We start from the raw sequence: 20,772 nt of genomic DNA on the forward strand, positions 1-20,772 counted from the left end.
ATATTTCTGGTTGTTTCTGTTGAAAAAACACAGCGGGAACGCTTATGTCATTAACTCTGTTCCAGCGGTGATTTTAAGCGCGGCTCCCTCTGTGCTGCAAACTGACGGCACGAGAGAATTGCCGCAGCCGATGACTTTGTGTGATTACGTGCAGTTTGTTGGCTGGCGCTCGTTGCCTTCCGATGGTGTTTAACTCTAAAAGCCCTTTGCGTGCGCTCGGTGTGTTTACACAGAGCCCGCACAGCCGCAAGGCGGGGCTTTGCCTTGGCGCTCCCGCCCCGCGTGTGGGACCCCCGGGCCCGTCCCAGGGAGGGAGTGCAGGGCGGGGGCTGCCCCTCCCGCCTGGGCTCTGCCCCGGCCCGCGGCCTGCAGAGCCCGCCCCGGCCGCCTCCGGCGGCGCCACCTGCCCGCCCGGCGGCCCCGCTGCGCCGCCCGCGCCCACAGGCGGGCAGGGCACCCACAGGCGGGCAGGGCACCCACAGGGCCGGCAGGGTTCCCACAGGCGGGCAGGGTTCCCACAGGGCCGGCAGGGTGCCCGCCCCCGGCGGGCTGTGGCGGGCGCGGCCCCGCTCAGTCTGCGCTGAGGGCCGGGCGATGCCGTGCGGGCAGCCCGAGAGCGGGGCCGGGGCGGCCCCGGCGCGGTTCGTGCTGGGGGTGGACGTGGGCAGCACGACGGTGAAGTGCCACGTCTATGACCGCGCGGCCGCCGTCAGGGGCTCCAGCTGCAGGAAGGTGAGTCCGGGCGGGCTCCGCGGCGCTCCCTCAGCTCGGCCCGGCCGGCACCTGCCTGGGGAGTGCCCGCTCTGCCCGGAGCGGTTCCGACCCGCGGGTCCCTTGGCTTGTCCTGGTACGCGGGCATCCCCCGGGTTCCCTTCCCCAGAGCCCCCCGGGGAAGGGAACCCTCAGGTACCGCCGGAGCTCTCGCCCCGTTCGCTCCCCCCCGCCCTTCCCTGTTACCTTCGCTTCAGTCGCTTCTCGGCTAATTCCTGTCGGAACAAAAGGGCTTTTGTTAGCAGGGCATAGCTGAGGCTGGCGCAGGACTTGGCGTTCACACATCCCATCGGGGAACAGCGCCGCGTGAAAAAGCGTTAACTCTGGGACAGGGATTTCGGGCTGCTTTGGGCTTGTACTAATCGTGATTTCAGGATCGAGACAGTCTCCAGAACTCTGCAGTAACTTTTTTACTATTAGTTGTTGCAGTGAGGGGAAGTGTATAAGTCTGATGGATTTCAGAGGTGGCAGGGCTGTTCTCAGTGTAGCTGGAAGCCCCCCCAGTGGGGGATCCCTGCACTGCTGAGCCGTGCTGCTGCTCAGGAGCTCGGAAGCACCCACATCTGAGATCAGCGGTGGAGCCAAAAGGCTCTCTGAGCATCTGCTTTCCAATTTGCAGCTCTGAAAGGAGTTTACAGCCTCCGAAGTTCCTGGGGGTTTGGGCTTCTTTATTCCCTCTGAACAGAGGAAGTTTTCTAGAGATCACACACCCAGATTCAACTGTGTTCTAAAAGTTACACTGTTGTTTCTTCTCTTACAAGAAATGCAGAAAATTAAGATCAAGAAATGCAAAAGCAAATTTGTCTGCACCGAGTTGCACAAGAATGCTGGCTTCTGTAAACTAGGGATCATAATAGTGTTGTGTTTCCTGAACAGGTGGAGTCGCTTTATCCTCGTCCTGGATGGGTTGAATTAGATCCTGAAGTGCTGTGGAGTCAATTTGTTGGTGTAATAAAAGAGGCTGTACAAAGTAAGGGTTTAAAGTTTGAGAAAATAATTATTTATTTATCAAAATCAGTAAAAAGTCTGTTAGATAATAAGGTTATTTTTAACTAGTATTGGAAATCCATCACTGAGCACAGGTCTACAACATGCTTTGAGTTTTATTCAGTCATTATGTAAAGTAGGGCACTTGAATGACCTTTTTGCTTTCAGTGTGGCCAGATCAGGATTGAAGTAGAACCAGTGAATACTTGATTTACACTTCAGTGACAGCACCACGTTTCTCCAGCTTTTTGTGTATGCATCCTTCTCCACTGTCTGGCTTCCTCCACATGCCTCTGTGTATGAAGAGAGAGTAGGTTTGTTCCCCTTCCAGTGTGCCGTTATTCCACTGCCACTCTGTGTGTGTGACTGCCGGGTGATGAGAGGTGAAGGCAGGATGCTGCAGGGTTGTGCTTGCTCCACTGCAACCCGATGTTCCCACTTTTCCCATTCAAATTACATCTAGTTCTTACCATCCCATTCAGCCTAAAATTTCCTAGTACTCCACACACTGACTGCGCACAACTCCCTTTCTTGCCAAACTTCTGCTGGGGATTTCCCCCCCCTTTTCTGGATGCTGCTCTGACCCTGTTCTTGCTCTCTACAACTCCCGTAGCTTTCACATTAATCCAGCTCCAGTGTTGTGCAATCCAGCATGGATTGTCTTTGTTGCCACACTGGTGCAGTGATCCTGTCAGCTGTACCCCAGCTTTCCTACAGGTCCCAGCATCCTTGGCCTGTGTGTACATCACACTCTTGCATCCACTGCTTTAAATTCCTCTCTTTCAACCCCTCTTGCAATTTGGGCTGCAGGTGTTGCTCTGTCTCAAGCCAGAAGTGCCCGTCTCTTCCTTTGGAGGGCTGCCTAGGGAGCAGGCAAAGTCACCATCACCAGGAGTAAGCTGATTATTTTGGGCCCTTGGTTTGTTTTCTCAGTAGCCACGACTGTTCTGTCACGAGAACAGCAGTGCCACCTCAGCCCCCACAGACCTTTCTGTTTTCCTTCCCTCCCACTCTGTGAGGCAGATGAGGAAGCAAGATTTTTCAGATAGTTTCAAAAGGGGAAGGTTGTCTTGTGGCCAGGCTAGGGTGCACTGTTGGGAAGTCATTTTTAGGTCATTTTTAAGTCATTTCTGACCTCACACTGCTGTCAAAAGAAGCAGTCCCACCCTCCTCTTTACAGGATTGTCTCAATTCTCCAGCAGCTTCCTGAGTGGCATCACTGTCCGATTGTTTGTGCCAGCAGAGCTTCCCCAGTGTTTGTGCAAGAGAGGGTGTGGTACCAGGGGCAGGAATGACTGTCTGGAAGCAGGAGGAGCCCAAGCTACGCTTGGCTTTGCAGGGCTTGTGGAGCTAAACGTGTGATTCCATGTGCAGGTGGGTGAGCTGATGAAGTCCAGTCCTACCTAAAGGTGGAAACTCTTGGCTGCACAGTCCCAACCCCCTCTCTTACTCTGGTTCTCCGTCCCAAAGACAGGTTAGCTGAGGAACATCCATCTTTGTCTCTTGGTTTGTTTCTCTGATGGAAGTTCGCTCCACTCATGGAGACATCTGGAGAGCACGAGAGCTTAGCAAGCTGACTGGAGCTGCTGTGAAAATAGCTGGGGCCATATTTAATTAAATACAGTTATATATATTAGAACAAATGTTCCGTAACAGTTGTTTGAAGGTAAGGTTTAACAGGGAAGTTGGTGTACGCCCAGATGTACATTTTTGTACTTCTGATCGTGAGGTATACTCTGCATTCAGTGGTACATGGCTTAAGCAAATTTGTTCTTAGGAATTGTGAAAGATTGCTTAAGAAACATTTAAAGTGAGACATGTCATTATCAAAGTGATGTAAAAAATCAGGACATATTGGCATTCATCTCTTTACTGCCTGCAGGATGGATCTAGTCTCGTTTCTTTAGGAAAATTCTTCTTGTGAGTCTGTAAAGGTGCTTCTGTTTGTGCTTTCTTTTGCGTTCATCCATGTGAAATGCACATTTTAATTGAGTATATGGGCTTATGCAATCTACCTGCCTGTCTCTGGGGTTATTATTCCTGTAGAGTGTCAACAGGCCTTTCAGGAGGCAGAAAAGGTCAGTGTGCCACAGCTGCTTTTGGAAAATCCAAAAGTTAGTTTATCTGCTTTGGATTCAGTTGTCTGACTGGGAGTTCTCTGACATTTCACTGCTCTAGCCACTTAACTGGGCAGCCTGTAGAGATTTATATTCTCTTAAACTATTAATTTCCTAAGGATTCCATAGATTTTCTAATTATATTGGAGAAGCTGTGGTTTTGTTTCTTCAAATAAATGCCTTTTTTTTTTTTTCTGATTTATTTTTGGTTTTTAGCTGCAGGGCTTCACATGGGGCAAATCGCTGGTCTTGGCATCTCCACACAGAGAGGAACTTTCATTACATGGCACAAGTATGTACATTGTGTGTCATTTCAAATGATTTTGTATTCCTTTACGTTCCTGGGCTGGATGGGGGCAGGCTGTGGAAATGCTGAACTGTGTTCAGTCACAACCTGAAAGTAAAAATTGTCAGTCACTCCTGTTGTGTTTGCACAGCCACACCTTACAGCAGAACACATAGGTATTTTTTATTTCTGGTAACAAGTCTGACATTCCAAATGTCTGGGTAGCTTATCTAGTAACTCCTTGAATCCATCAGGAGGATATGCACTTACTTTGGGAATTGCCCCAGTGTTAATTGTCCTGATGGGGAATGGTGGATGATGTTGAATTTCTTGGGCAGTCTGTGTTCTGCAGTTTTAAAGGGGAAATGTCCCAATGCTGTTTTTCAGGAGGACAGGGAAACCTTTTCATAATTTCATAAGCTGGCAAGACACAAGAAGTGCTGAACTTGTGGGTTCCTGGAATAACTCCCTTCTGCTGAAGGTAAAACTGTGCTAATCCAGATACAGCTTGGACACATTAGAGCTGTTTCATTTTTATGACCAATAGGGCAGTATATGGAATACTGCAGGTGTCCTGTTCACCTGGTAGGGTGATGTTCTGTAGCCTAAAAATGTTTCACTGGGCAATATTAGCATGGAATATTGCTCCAAGAAACAAAGCAGCACTGATAGCAGGTGATTAATTAAGGGAAAATACACCTCTAGGTTTAATATGCATTTTGTTACTTTTTGGTCTCTTTGTTATAATGAAATGTTGCATGCTAACATCTTTTTGGCGGTAGCCAGGTGGTTCTTGCTTGGCAGTGCTTTGGCCTTTTCTCTTGTTGTTTTTTTCCACGTACTCTTTGCTTAGATCACCTGTAGAAGGTGTGTTTTATGCTGCTCCTGGCTTGTGCTTCGTACCTTTAGAAGAGAAAGATTTGCCCCAACTGGGAAAACAGAAGTTACTTTTCCCCTAAGTGGACAGTTTAGTGCAGCTGCTCTTTCTGTGCTGTGTGTTGCAGGAAGGCCGTCTGATTTAAGATCCTTACTTGATCTTACACAAGAATAACAGAGTTTCAGCTTTTTAAATCTAGTCTTGTGTCAGCAGCTTCCACCTGTGTTGTCATCCTTTAAAGATAATTGATCAGAAACCTTTCAAGGTGAGACTGAACACTAAGTCACTGTTTTCTTTTGAACCAGGCAATCCGGGTTATTTTTACAGTGCTCCATTTCCTGACTGGCAATGATCGGTATTTGGCACCAAGTTTTCTTACCTTCTCAACACAACAAACTTCCATGAAGCTGTCCTGGGTGTTTAAAAACATCCCTGAGGTAAGCTGGACAGGAACAACAGCAGCTTTCTCCAGGGAGGATGATGATGATGGCAGGTGACTTGGAGCAGCCTGGTCCAGGGAAAGGTGTCCCTGCCCAGGGCAGGGAGGTTGGAAGGAGATCATCTTTCAGGTCCCTTCCAGCTCAAACCATTCTATGACTGTGTGACTGCTGGCTGGAATTGCTGCAGATTTGTCTTGTTCTTCCCCTCAGAGGAAACAGAAAGACTTTCATCTGTGTTAATGTTCAAAGCCCATTCACCTAAATAGTGACATGTGCTCACACAGCTTCTTCCTCTGGCTCTGGAAGTGTGCAGTAGTGAAAAAGCTGCTGAGTTTGCGGTGTGAGATGAACGTTCTCCCACATTTTTTCAGGCACTGATGCTTAAAATGTGTGACTATCAAACCAAGAAGCTCAGAAGATCCTGGCTCTTGATTAAAGCCATGTATTCAGTCACATTTTGAGAGAATTGAGTTTATATGTTCTGTTTATGAGTTCTGTAGTTGTAAACATCATCACTTAGTGGAAATTAGATGAAACCCCAATTTCCCATTTTAAAGGGATATAAGGTGCCAAGGAAAACAACATTCTGAACTCCTTACAGAAGTCATAAACAAGAAAAATATTTTCTCATGAACCATGAAGAAAATGATAAAAGGAATTAGTAAATGTATTTGTCTTTATTGTATCCAGTTGTAAATACTTTTTGTTTGTACGTATATTTTTTTTTCCCAGGCTGAAGAAGCTGCCAAAAAAAACAACTGCTGCTTTGGGACAATTGACACGTGGTTACTGTATAGATTGACTAAAGGTGAATGTTACAGTTCCTCTTAAATATCAGTAAAATGCACTGGAATCGAAGAGATAATGTTCATGACTTGTCGTTTATATATCCTAGAATTCAAATACTTTTTTTGCAATTTGTGCTATTTGGTAATTGATAAATACTTTAATGTATTGACTGTTTAAAAAAATCCCCAAATTAAATATTCTTTGGGCCCTGCCTGGAAGGGAAACAACTATTTGATGTAACGAACCTTCTAAGAGTATAGGATTTAAAGAGGACTAACAGAACTAATTGGTGTTGATTGAAGTAAAGAGCTTGTGAAAGCAAAAAAACCCAAAGAATTGTTACAAATGTGGAAGAATTTCGGGTTTCTGTGCCGAGGGCTAATGCAGAGCGATGGGATGGGTTAGGATTGAGAGGGATGCAGTTGGTGAGGGGGGTGTTGGCTCTCCCATGCAGGTTCCTGAGGGGAAATCAGGTCATTATTGTAGTGAGCAGCAGGTGAAGTCTCTGCCCTCGTGGTGTTGCTGTGATTTTGCTCACACACACTCAGATTGTATTTAATGGGAGCCAGTGAGATGTTTAAAGGAAACTCTGAAATGTCTGGCTCTCTGAAAGGCTTTGTTCTGGTTTTCTCATGGCAGGTTCTGTGTATGCCACAGATTACTCCAATGCCAGTTCCACGGGCATCTTTGAACCCTTCACGGTACGTGCTGTTCTGGGAAAAGCTTGTTGCTGTTTGTTGAGCTTCTGAGAGGATTGCTGACATTTTTACTTTTCCCATTTCATTGCAGAAATGTTGGAGCCCCACTCTGTGTAATCTGCTTTCTCTCCCAGTGTCTATTTATCCACCAGTGAAAGACACGAGGTAACTGTGAAGACATAATTAAAAGAATATGATAACTGTTAAATTAATTGCCTTTATAAAAATACTACATAATCTGCACAGGCTGAGTTATGTGTGCAGGTACACAAAGTTATTTCTATATGCAGATATACTTTCTGTAGAAATATATGAAGTGCAAAGTTTCTTTTTACTGGGTTTCTGACTGTAGTTAGTGATAGTTTTTATGTTTTCTTTAAATCAGCAGCATCACCTTTCATATGTGATGCAGGCTCAGGCCTTGTGTGTGTTCATTTTAACAAGAAGTGCAATTCAGTGTTGTGATTTTTCTCCATAACATTTGTTTTAAGCTTCAACTTTGGATCAGCTGACTCTGAAATATTTGGGGTACCTATTCCAATAATGGCACTGGTGAGTGACAATATTTCCTTGCTTAAATCTGTATATTTGTACCTGTACTATTTATCTGCCTTTGATTTAGTACTTACTTCCTTCGCTGTGACTGAACTACAGTAGAATGGGCTGTTGAATTTTTCTCCCAAACCTCATTTAACACTCTCAGGGGAAAAGGAGGAGAGAGAGGAATGGGAAGGGATTTCTGGAGGTTGAGGTCCATTAAGATTAGTGACCAAACGGTTAAACACTGAATGTAGGGCTCTAAGCTCTGGTAAAGTGTGTGTCCCTGGCTTAAAATTAGTTGTTCTGTACAAAGTTGTGCAACAGAGTCCACTCTGCCTTGACTTCAGTAAGACTGCACAAATATAAGAGCATTTTTTAATAGATCTACTTGTGGTCCCTTTTATATCTTTTTTTTTTTCTTCACTAGAAATAAGTGGAAAATAACACGTTCTTACCTCAGTAGTTACAATTTCAAAGAGAAAAACTCATTATTTTTTTCAAGTGATGACTTGTAGCAAAATCTGCTTGAATTGAGCTAAGTGAAAAAACTGTCACCTAGGTAATTTGAATTTCTCCTGCTATTTTTAAAGAACTGTAGATTAAATTAATCTGGAAATTTCCTGTTTCACCGAGGCGAAAACATAAGCACGTACATTTAATAACCATTATCACTGCTGAAAAACTGAGCTTGGAATAATTGGGAAAAAGGAAGACAAGACCTCAAAACTTCACCTTTCTGTTTGGAGAAAGAAGGATTCAAGCCAAGCTGCTCTGTTGCGCTCTCTGGGACTACAAATACCCCAAATATCAAACCATCAGATATTCTTTGGTTTCCTGACGTTTTTCAGCGGGGGTTGATGTGTGTGTTGGTGGCAGGTGGCTGACCAGCAGGCAGCGATGTTTGGAGAGTGCTGCTTCCAGCCAGGAGATGTCAAACTGACCATGGGCACGGGCGGCTTCTGGAACGTCAACACCGGGCAGCACCTCTTTGCATCCCACAGGAGTAAGATGGGGACATTGGGGTTTAGAGTATTCTGCTCTCTCACTGTTCCTTGGTAGCTGTTAACGATGAGGGGACATGAAGGGGTAAAATAGAGCTGTGCTTTTCCTTCTTTCTTCAGCTGTAGGAAACCAGCTGGGGAGGGCTGGGCCACAAGGCTGTGGAGATTTTTAATTGAAAACACACATCTTGGTTATCCTGAAATATACTTCTCAGGAAGAGAACTTAAGAACGCTACTAGTAATCATGTCTGCTACCTGCATCCCTCCCTCCTTTTTTTTTTTTTCCTTCACCTGTTCTTGATAGCAGTATTATACAATAGAAGGCTGGAGAAAAGAGGAGTTGGTCCTCTGGCTTCTCACGACAAAAAGTTAGAATGGATCAAGTTCCTCCCCTTGAGCCCTTATGCATCAAATTACCTGCAGTTTTTCCATTCTGTTTTAAGAAAATACCTTGCTGTGATCTGATAGAAGTTAAAATCTTCTGAGGCAGTGCTGGGAAACTTCTGCTGCTGCAGGCTGTTCCTTAGGCTAAAATAATTTTGCCTGTGTCTTTGGCAATCATGGGGACAGTAGGACAATTAAAGTACCTGACTTTCTCAGTGCCCTGGGCGTGAGATGTGACGTGTTCAATCTTTAAAGCTGACATGTGTATTTAAGACTGCAGGAGGAATCCCTACACATCTTTGTGCCAGCTATCCATTAGCTGCTGTTCTGGGTTCTGGTCTACATTCAGCTCTGCTGTGTGACAGTTTGAAAAAGCAGCGATAAAGCAGTTCCTTCGAGCACATCAGTTGTCACAGTTCATTGATGCAGTCATGCTGTGCAGGTGTCAAAGCTGTCCCTCTGGCAGTCCAGTGGTTCTCATTAACTCTGCTCATGCCCAGTGTCACATGGATCCATTCCCTAGGGGCAGGATTAGTTACACTCCTGGAGACTCTGGGGAGAGCATCTTCAGGAAGGCCACCTGATGGATAGACTTTTCTGTCCCAAATTAGCTCCCTTTCTTTAGGACTTTTGGCTTAATTAATATTTTTGGTCTTTTTTGCTTTGTGGCTTTACCTTTGGTGAAAAATAAAGATTGTAAGGCACACCTTCACCCGTGGTCTGGAGATATGTGTATCCCTTTTTCCCTTTCAAGGGAAGACTTGGTGATGCAGCTGCACAGCAGATCTCCCCCAGCTGCATCACCAAATCTTTTTGCTTTAGCATTAAAAACTCTGCTATGCAGGACTCCTGTGCTCTGTTCTTACTCAAACAGATACCAAAACTTTTTGTTCGGGGGGGGGGGGGGGGGAAAGAATCTGACTTTTTAGAATCCCTTAGAGAAAATTTGATGGGAAAACATAGATAAATTTTTAGGTATTCACAGTCTCTTTTCATATGAAAAATAAAAGTATGTACAGATAGCTCTTCAGTTTAAAGGGGCTTGTTTTGTAATTTGATAGCGGGGTTTTTTGTTTGTTTTTTTCTGTTAACTTTGGTCTAACAACCTGTTGCTCAAGTCTCTTGTAATCCCATGACTAAATTTTTAAACAATATACTTCACCTCTATTGGTGACTTCATTTTTTTAGCTTCAATTTTGCAAAGGAATTCAGTAAGTAATATTTTTTTTTGTTAGTGGTTTTTGTATGTGTTTTTCTGGAAACATTCAGTTTAACTAAGTGGTTTTCTTTCATGGAAAATAACGAAGGTCTTTATCCACTGATTGGCTGGAAGATTGGGAAGGAAGTTGTTTACTTGACTGAAGGCACTATATCCGAGATTGGCACTGCCATCAGATGGGCTCAGGATATAGGTGAGTTCCTAGCAAGGATTAAATACAGAACTGCTTGAGAAGCTTTTTTATGGGTTCATATTTGTTAATGGACCTGGGTTTGTTATTCCTGACTGAAGAAAGCAGCCCATGTGCTGTGGACAGCAGAACTGCACTGCCACATGGGTGGGTTCTGTGCTGGATGTGTTTGCTTGCAGGCAGCTGGAGTTTGGTTTGACAATCATCTCCTCTTCAGCCTCTGCCTCAGAGTCTCCTACCTGTGGAGGCTTTCATTTTCCTGAAACATTTCACTCCTTGCTTTCTCTTGAGCATGACAAACTCCCTGCACTTGCTGCAGTGCTCTTGAGAGGACTCCAGCTCCACATCTCAGAGTTAATAAGAGGCTTGATTTATAGGAAAATAATGTGGAGAACTCAGGTAATGGTGCTGTCACTGTTGCTTCCTACAGAGGTGATGTGCCTGTTGGCTGCTGTTATTATATAATGAAAGGGTTTGCATTCCAGTTTAATGAAAGGCTAAGAAAATAATAGCTCTGTGGTAGCTGATGTTCAAAATCACTGCTTGTTTACAGGACAACTGTTCTGAGTGTTCTAATTAGAAATTTGCTTGGCTTACTTAAAAACTTAGCACGGTTTTACTGGGATTCAAGATTGTCTGGGAGAGGTTTCCCTGGGGTGTAGCTCGCCACAAAATTTCCCATTTCCTAAAGTTGCCAGCTTTTGGTGCGTGTGTGGGTTTCTGTGCTCTGGTGTGTGCCCTGGGGGGTTAAATGTGACTCAGGTTGGTCCTCAGGTCTTCATCATCCAACATTTCACTGAGCCCGGAGGGTAACAACCACCAGGCTGTGAGGAAATGGCCCAGCTCAGAGCTGTGGACTCCAGGGTCAGTGGATAAATGTGCTACTTCAGGCTCCAGAGTTAAAATGGATTTTATTGGCACGTGCACAAGTGGGAAGGATTTCTAGCTAGTCAGTAGTAAAATGGTCATGAAAAAAGGCACGCTGCTTTAAACTCTGTAACAGGTAAGAGCTTTATTTTCTCAAAGTATTATTGCAAAGAAGCACAATTCAGCAACTTTTACCAGCTTTAGAGAATGGTAGAAGAGGAATTGGGCCAAATCATTTCTATCTGTTTGGAAATGTAGTGACCCCTTACAGGATGTGCAGATTAAAAAGCTGCAGCCCAGGAGGTGGGAGAGGATCCTTTTGAGTTTAGCCTTCATCTGAAGAGTTGGGGTTTTTTAATGTGACTGATGGACATGAAACAGAGAAGTGATCATTTCCCTCGGAGTGTGTAGTTTGAGAATGTTACAAAAGACAATATTCAGACTCTAGATTTTTGTCTCTTAGCGAGACAAAATGGAGAAATTGAGTTAAATGTAATAAAAGCACCCAACTTATGCATCCTTACAGATCTTTTCACCAATGTAGATGAAACAGCAAAGATGGCACAGAGTGTTGCTGATTCTCAAGGAGTTTGTTTCATTCCAAGTCTCCAGGTAAAATTATGAATATAATTGAGAATGTATTTTTAATAACCCAATTAAAATTTTAACTTTTACTTGTTGAAATGTAATAAGTTCCATCCTGTCACAGTATTTATTCTGTACTACTCAGGTTCTTACTGTCTGTCACTCACACAATGTATGAAGATCATTGTCAGATCAGAATGCTTAAACACCTTTCTCCCCTTGTGAAAAAAATCTATCAAAATAGGAAATGGTTTGAATTACCTCAGCTCTGTGTGATTCTAAAAGTTCTTTGAGAATTTTTTTTTTTTTAATTTATATTTGTCTACCATACTTATTTTAATCATTCCCAGGACAAGTGGTTCTTTCTGAAGAGACTTAACATCTTTACCCTTCCCTTAGTGTAAGCCCTGTATGCTGATGGAACAAAGCAAAGAGGAATTTCCTTGCTTCTCCAGGTAGCCCAGCTCCCTGCTCTCAAACAGCCCCTTATTTAGGATGGCAGATTTGAAATAAGTCACTTAAACCTTTTGCTGTTGAAAGAAGCTGTTTAAACTGTTCACTGAGGTAGCTAAAATTAACACTATATTCCTCTTACATATTGTTTTCACTTTTCTTCTCTCACCGCTGCCTGTCATTATTGTAAGTTATTTTTTTCTTCTTACTCTTTGATTTCTTTCTTAAAAGCCTACAAATAATATCCACTGAACTCATGGTGAGGTGTTTTGTGCAGATTTCTGTGGATGACGCATATTTATGTGCCTCTTTCCTGGGGCTGAAGCCTTCCACCACCAGAAACCATCTTGTCCGAGCTATACTGGAATCTGTGGCTTTCAGGTACTGGTTTTCTTACACTGGCTTTTATTTAGATCAGCAGTGTTAAATGGATACCTGCACTTGTGCAGTTTAGGAAATACAAATAGTAGTGATCTGTTACTGCTGTGCTGGAAAGGAGTTTCAGCTGCTTCCTTTTTTCCTTATCACTTCACAGGGACACTGGTGTATATTTGCTAGTTCAGAGTTTTTGTTATTAATAACCATGTAGGTTGTTAAATGATATTGTTTTTTGCATGTTCTAAAACTGCTTTCTGTTTGAAGTTTGTCCTTGCTCTGATGACAGTGTTTTGTCAGAATTTGTAGCCCATTCCAGCTCTGTTTAAAGTACCCCAGAAGCTCAAAGTTTTATGTTACAGAATCATGGAAAATGCTGAGTTGGAAGAGACCCATCAGGATCACAGAACCCAACTCCTGCCCCTAAACAGGACTCCCCAAGAGTCACACAAATAAACAGAAAAACAGTAGAGACCCTTTGTGTTTCGATTTTCTCCAATTCAATGAAATGTTTCAGAACAAGTCAACTTTGAAGCCTTCAGCTATTCCTCTTAAAGAACAGCTGGGTAAACTCCAATTAACACTCTGCTGGCCGACTTCCCTCACTCTAAGTGAGAAATCAGGGAGTGCATCTTGCCTGTAGAAACCTATCAGCAATTTTCAGTGGAAAAAATGGACGTTCCAGAATGGGCCATGATTTAGCCATACTTGTGCCTTTGCAATAATGACCAGTAAGGACCACAGACCAGTTTCATTGGTTCTGTTTTTTTTTTTATTTGTGCATTCTAGAAACTCACTACCTACTGCAGCAGTTCTGACAGGACTGAGGCTTTTTTTGCCTTGTGTTTTATTTTCTGACTATGTAGATACTGGAAACACTTCATGGAATATGTAATGCTTAATTCAACTAAATCTTTTTTTAAAGAAACAAACTGCTCTATGACACCATCGTGAAGAAGGTGCACGTTCCTCTTCGAACCATTCGGTGAGTTCTGTGGGACTTCTAAATTTGATATGTGGGAGTTTGACCTTAAATAGCTGTGAACTTTATTGTGCATTTTATCTTACTGTAATAATTCTGTTGCTGAGAAATAGATGATTCCCAAGTCAAATGTTAATGTAGCTTCCGCAGCAGTAGAGTCTCCTCACACCTATTGGCACTTATGATTGGCAGTAGGTGAGCAATGAATTGCTCTAATTATTAAAACAAAAGTAAAACAGAAGGCAAATGCTTGTTTTCAGGTAGTACAGTGTAGTTCTGGAGTGCACGTTGCAATGTCACATTAAGAGTGCAAACTGAAAAGTGGGAAGTGTGGAACATCAGCCTGTGGAACACCAGGAGTTGTTTTCTGAAATGCCAGCAATAAGCATTTGAACTTAACACATCTTTCTAACTACTTTTTCCCTTCTCCCTACAGAGCTGATGGAGGTGTCAGTAATAACAGTTTTGTTATGCAGATGACTTCAGATTTAATTAATAAGAAGATAGAAAAACCTGCAAATGCAGATATGTCCAGCCTTGGTGCAGCTTTTCTAGCAGGCCTCGCTTCAGGTATGTAGACATTAAAAAGATTGTTGTTTTTCCTTTTATAATGCATTTTTGTAAATATGAAGGGAAAAAAAAATCAGACAAAAAAAGGGCTTAACTTCAAACAAGAGTAAGAATTCCCCAAGGGATTAGTTTAGCCTTTTTGGTGGGAATCCAAGGTAAGTAGTGTTTGTTTCTCTGTCCAGTCCAGTCAGAAGGATGTACTGGAGAAGAAAGAGGTGAGCCCTGTCTTTGCTGCTGCTCATTCCCATATTTGTGCTGCCTGAGCAGTGCTGGATGGGGGTGGATCACAGGGCAGGGGAGCCACTGCACTCACCTGCAGCCACGTCATTCCTGCTGCAGTTGTGTCCTGCCATCTGTGAGCTGAGCCTCTGTTCTGTAAGGTTTTCACAGAAAGGGAAGTAAAAAAATAAATTATTAACAGAAAAAAATAGCTCTACTTACCCAGAATTGTTTTATATCATTAACCAGGCTTACAACTACAAACTGTCAAGGGTTTTGCTGAATATGCACCTACAAAATGTATTTTCATTACATTGCTTTGATGGGTGGATAACACAAATGGAAGATGAAAATTCTATGCTTGTGTAAGACTTACTCACCAATTAAAAGTGTCAGAAAGTTGGAGCCCATGACAGGCAAGAAAGATTTAATGATATAAATTATTCTGAATCTGTAACACCAGCTGTTTTCTGCCACATATGGAATTTTTTAAGACAGTAGGAAAGCAGTTAAATCTTGGGGTTTGTGGCCCTTCTGCATTGGGAAGGACCTGCAACCGACAGCACTTTGTGGATGAAACCTGCAGGAACTTCAGAGCTGCTCCTTGGAAACCATCCCAGCTGAGCAGATGCATTGTCAGGATTCCAAACAAGTGGATCCTGTTGGAAAGGGTTTTCACAATGTTAAAAATGTGCTTCCCTCTGAGAAAGCTGTTGGTTGAGTAAAGGAAAGCTGTCGTGATTTCTTACTGTGTCTCTGCTTTGGATCTCTGGGAAATAGATTACAACAACTCAAAAAGAACACATTTACAGTTGAGCTGGAGAATGAATTTTCTGTTTGTAGGATTTTGGACTGACAAAGAACAGCTCAAGAAGCTGAGGAGAATAGAAGCAGTGTTTGAGCCCCAGAGGGATGCAGAGGAATACAGACCTGCTATGGATACCTGGCTGCAAGCAACAAAACACTCCCTGCACTGGTAGAAACGGGCATTTTAATTCTAGAAGAATTAAGATGTTTTCATGCGTATTTATAACAGGGCAGTGAAAAGCGTAACTGGAATTGGTGCTGGTGTCTGTAGGGGTTAGGTGGTTTCTCCTGAGGAGCTCACCTCCCTCTGATCTCTAAAATCTTGGCATGCTGATCATCGAGGAAGGGTAAAAGGCACACACATTCCCCTAGGCACTGCTGAGAAACTTCAAATGATTGTTGGGGGCGGGTTGTGATGAACTCAGTTGTGTACAGAGACATTTTATTGTTACCAACTTTTGGCCGGCTTTCTAAGTAAACATTTGGCCCAGCTCTGTGAGGACACTTCTGTGCACTAAATTAAGGTGAAATACAAAAGCAAAGAGGCTTTCAGCACTCCATTTAAAAAAAAAAAAAAAAAAGAATAATCCAGGATTTTTGTAGCTATGGTTCCTATCTAACTTGTAGCTCACTTTTTAAAAAATTTTATAAAGACTAAAAGCAATCTTACCTAGCATGGCCAACACAGATACATTGAAAATACTTCCAGGTATGCTATCTAACTTGTAGATATTTGTACCATTAATATTTTCGAGGCCATTTTTAAATTCTATTATTATTAGCTAAAAGGGAGTTAAAAGTCTATTTTTGAAGCCATAAATTACTTTTGTATTTTTTAAACAAATAAACTATAATTAAAGAAATGTGTAGTTAACTATTATGTATTTGCTAATCACTACTCTTAAATTATTGTAATTTCCTCAGGAGTATGTGTAAATCAGCTTCAAAAATTTAGAATGATTAAACATTTTCATTTCAGAATAATACCAAGTTGGAGCTGTGGGTGATTGTATTCCACAGACACTGGAGGCAAGAAACTGTCTTTGACTTGTCAGTTGTCCTTGAAGAGGGTTGAAGAGCTATCATTCCCTTTTCCTTGTGCTGAAACGTGACAGGTCAAATCATACACTGTTTCCTCAGTTTCTTTCAGTCATGTGCTATGAGTTGGAGCATCTACACTAGCTGTGTTCTTCAAACTAGCTCACATTTGTTTGTCACTCCTAGCTTAAAATGCCTTTTTTTTAATTATTCTTTTGTTGTTTTCTACCATTCAACCTGTGCTACATCCTGGCAAATTTTTTTCCCCTCTGGGTATCCTTCTGAGTGGCAGAGACCATTCTGTCCTGAACCTTCTTTAGTGGAAATCCTTAATGAAACAGGTCTGTTTGCTGATTTCTGGGAATGTGCCAGGATATACAGTCACGGCTAATAGCTCCACAGATACTGCTTTTACAAATGGGGATAAGACTCTGATAGAAATAGTCCCTCCTCCTGCTGCTGTAAAGTAAGAACCTGCAGTTACAGGATTTGTGAAACAGTTGCTTTGCTTTAACACCTGTGTTCAGCTTGTGGTTCTTCCCTGTCCTTACAACGCCACTGCTAAAGAAAACGTTGAACAGAAAGGCTTTTAGTGTGGCATTTGGGCAGCAGTTTGTGCCTCAGTTGGCTGGTATTTTTGTTCTCACTGGAAGAGTTTAGATTCATCAACATCTGCCTGGGGATAATGTCCACCTACTGCCCTTGACTCATGTCCACTTGTTACTCTGGTGGTTTTGCTGGACCTTCACATGGGGTGCTTTTCCTCCTGGCAGTAGCAAAGCTGAGGAGATGGAAGATACCCAAATACCCAAGACATTGTATAGTCCTATTGCTCCAAGGAGTGTCTCAGAGAACCTGTTTGGGATAACCATTTTACCACTGGCACTGTTTAATTTTGAGAAGCAGAAAATTTCACCTGTTTTCCTTTCATGAGCCTGGAATCTACAGGAGAGGAACTTCACTGCAAATGAAGGATGTGAAAAAGCCTCAGTGTATTCACCAGCTGAGCCGCTGCAATGGCCTGCAGAGTCGTGAGTTCTGTTGGGAAGAGGTTCAGAGGAGTGAGGAAGTCTCTGAAACAAACAGGGAGGTGTCTTTAAATCTCCCAAACGGAGGAACCTTTGAAGGTTAGAGAATGCTGCATAGTTGCCCAAAGACTAACCAGACTAATGGCCATCCTGAAGAAATTTGGTTGCTGATCAAAGTCTCTTTTGCTTATCTGCTACAAGAAAAATTGGTCTTACCCTCCCAGGGATTTTTTAATGTGCTGATATCTAAAAGTGGTACCTGTGAATTGATAATGAATTTGAAATTATTTTACAGGTGCTGTGCTGTCTTAACAGAAGGGCATGAAGACCAATGTAGAACTTCACTCATGCTAACTTTTATTTAAAACAAGACAGCCTTTACTGCTGCTGGGTTTATTTGTATTTAGTTTTTTTTTTTTTATTATTTCAGGGCAGTTTTCATCAGTTTGGAAAGGATATGCAGTGTTACATTTTCTATCGGCTGAGTTTGATAATAAAGGTAACAGTACAAAAATGATAAATATTAGCCAGTTTGTAGTTTTATCATTTTAAGAGCTACACCATGTTGAGCCTGTGAATGTTTTACACAGGATTGGGTAGTGATGCACCTCATCAGGCTTACAAAGAGGGGGCAGTTCAGCTGAGATGTGTTAATGACCTGTGGGCATCCTGCCTTCACAGATACAGTGCTAATAGCAGATAATGCCATCTCAGTTTGGCACTTTTATCATTCCTAACAACACACAGTCCTGTTATCTGCATGGGGACTGTATGGCTTGAAAAACACCTCTAATATTGGAGGGATCTAACTACTACTGGATTAAGTGTTGCATATCAAGAGAACAGTCTCCAGATAGTTGAACATGTTGAGCAGACGTGTGAATTTCCTTACATAACTAAGAAAAAAATCAGCAGCTATGTTTAAAATCTCACTGTAATGAAACTGGCCAAGATTTTTGAGTTCTGTTTCCTTCTAAGCAGTATTTTCTTCTTTCCTGTAACAGCTGGTTTTATGTAGAATTAAATTCAGTTGCTCTCGTCTGTTTTTGACAAGGGCACTCAGACTTGCTCTCCTGATTAGAAGACAGTAAAAAAGGAAAACCCTGGAGCTGCTGTTTCAGCCTGCTAACTTCCACTGGTATAATCTCTGTAGCAAGATCCTTCAGCTAGTCCCAGTGTTTCCAAGATCAGGGCACAGCACAGGAGACTCTCAGCACGTGGAAAAGGGTAAGAAGCACTCCTTGGCAGTCAGTGGGGCACAGCACAGAGCGGGTTGTTACTGCTCTCAGCCAAACAGTACACAGCTGTGATCCCCCTGCAGACAAACTGGAGTGGCAGTCTGTGGGGTGATTGGGAATGTGGCAGTGCCCTGCCCCAGGAGATGGGCAGCATGTTAGTTTGAGGCTTTATAGGGAGTCAGTGCAGGTTCAGCAGGAGGAAAGGAGCAGTGGTGGAGGGGCAGCCTGTCTGGGGTTAGTGTTTGTGTAGGTTATCACAGCACAGGTGGTACTGGCAAGAAAGTGAAACTAGTAAATGTTGGAAAGGGGAATAGGAGGGATCTGACCAGCCAGGGTGAGCAGGGTGGTGTTCTAAGGCTGGGAGACCACTGATGGGTTCTGGAGGGAGACACAAGAGCTCCCCACACTGCAGGCTTGACTGTAAGTAGCTGCTAAACCCATGCCTTAGCATATCTAAACAAACCCAATTCTAAGCCATTTTTCAGTGCAGCCCTCACTCTGGGATAAAGTTTGGGATTTGTGAAAGTTCTGAAGGACTGTGTATTGATTTAGAATGTTACCTCTAGTGTCCTTACCCTCGTGTGAACTGATCACTGTTTCACCAGCTTCAAACTCAAGTGTGTGTGTGTAGAGGGAGTTATTCTGCAGTTTGCTGTAGAAAGCAAGTGCAAACGACGGGAGTGACTTTTCTCTTTCTCTCCTTTGTGGTTAAAATGGCTATTTTTCATACATCCATAATCAGTTGTAGCATCTAACTTCAGCTCCTTGGTGCTTCTTGCAGAAAGGTCAAGAAACCAATGAACCAGAAAGAGAGATTTGAAGCCCAAGTGTCTTTATGGAGGCTGGGTTTGAGTTCAAGTATTTGTTCAGCTCAGGTAACTTACTGAATAGTGCAATCAGCCAGCCCCCCTGGTTTGCTCCCTTTTCCAAGGCAATGCACGCCTTCTGCACTCGTGTCAGGGCAGGCATCATGGGACAATTGGGATTGTATCTGCTGGAGGGGTCTCCAAGAGAATACACAATAGCTTGCTTTTTTTTTGTTTTGTTTTAATGCTTTCATGAATGTATCTTGCAGAACACTGCAAATATTGGTAAAAGGTCTTGTTACATTTGATGGAAGTATTATATAGAGGATGAAAGGAAACCAAGACCACAAAGTCAGCGAATTCCTGGGCAAATGCTAGTATGTCAGTCGTGAACTGCCACACTGAGGTAAACATACAGGTCTAGCTTGCTAATGTTTCCCTCAGACTGACATTTAAGAACTTTATTTTTGACTTTCCTTCCCTTTTTAGTGAAGGGGACAGGATCAAGTGTGTCTTCCTAGAGCATTTAATGTCCGTAAATCAAGAAGAACACAAGTTTACCATGTTTAATCTAGTATATGTATGGTCTAGAGGTATCCAAAGCACCTAATATTGCTTCTGTGTGCCCATAAAGCTCGCTTTGCTCAGGTTGCTCGCTGGCACTAAGCTGTTCCAGGACTGTGAAGGATGGGGAACTGCGAGCCTTGGCTGCTTGCCCGCCGCCCCTGAGAAAGCCTGGCCCAACAAATGTTCCGGCCGCGCTTCCAACAGAACCAGTGCCCATTTTGGTTTTTTACTACTTGGGAGTGCTTTCTCTTTATGTTGTCTCTAGAAGGGTAGTTAATCCTGCTCTGTTGAAATGAGTTTTTTTATACGGGCAAGGAAATGCTGAACGCAGCCCCTCGTCCCGGCTGTCCGGGGTGTCCCCACCTGCCCGGCTCACCTCGGGATGGGATTCGAGGTGAGAGGGGCGGTCAGCGCTGCCCGGCCCCGCCTTTGTTGGCAGGGGGGGCTCGGGGAGCTGGGGCAGAGCCCACCCCGGCACGGCCGTTCCCGCTGCCCGCGGCGGGGCTGAACTTTGCATCCCGGGACGCGGCCCGCAGACAGCGCGGCGCCGCGAGCTGTGTCTGGAGACAGGTCCCTCTGTGCGTTTATTTATTTATTTATCTGTTCCCTTCGCCCCGGCCGGGGCAGGTGCAGCCGCCGGGAGCTGTGGCGGGGCTCGAACCCGCAGCCCCAGATCCCTCACGGCGCCCCGCGCTCGCCACGAGGGGGAGGCGGCGGTGGCGCCCCCCGGTCCGGGCCGGCCCCGCCCTTCCGCCCCGCCCGCCCGCGCGCGGCACCGCGGATTGGGGGGTGCCGTGTGTACACACACGGGCTCGGGCCAATGGCGCGGGGGGGGCGCCTGACGTCACTGCGCGCGGCGGCCAATGGGCGCGGCGGGCCGGCAGACGCCGCCAAGCTTGTGCGGGGGAGCGGGAGCGGCCGCGGCGCGCGGGGCGGG

At 44.0% G+C, this 20,772-nt stretch overlaps 1 protein-coding gene across 1 annotated transcript; it reads left to right on the forward strand.

The window, feature by feature from the left end:
• The first annotated feature begins 593 nt into the window (after positions 1-593).
• GK5 (glycerol kinase 5) lies at positions 594-15,380 on the forward strand. Its single transcript, XM_027906576.1, has 16 exons — positions 594-732; positions 1,648-1,741; positions 4,092-4,167; positions 4,549-4,642; positions 5,344-5,475; positions 6,211-6,286; positions 6,907-6,968; positions 7,057-7,130; positions 7,457-7,517; positions 8,382-8,508; positions 10,199-10,303; positions 11,694-11,779; positions 12,483-12,586; positions 13,506-13,565; positions 13,999-14,132; positions 15,195-15,380. Exons 1-16 carry the CDS (start codon positions 595-597, stop codon positions 15,329-15,331), a joined length of 1,560 nt encoding a protein of 519 aa, XP_027762377.1. The 5' UTR covers position 594; the 3' UTR covers positions 15,332-15,380.
• The last annotated feature ends 5,392 nt before the right edge of the window (positions 15,381-20,772 follow it).

The sequence above is a fragment of the Empidonax traillii genome, unplaced genomic scaffold (genome assembly GCF_003031625.1).
Source record: "Empidonax traillii isolate 1590-97213 ecotype Southwest subspecies unplaced genomic scaffold, ASM303162v1 scaffold1322:size239206, whole genome shotgun sequence".
NCBI lineage: Eukaryota > Metazoa > Chordata > Aves > Passeriformes > Tyrannidae > Empidonax > Empidonax traillii.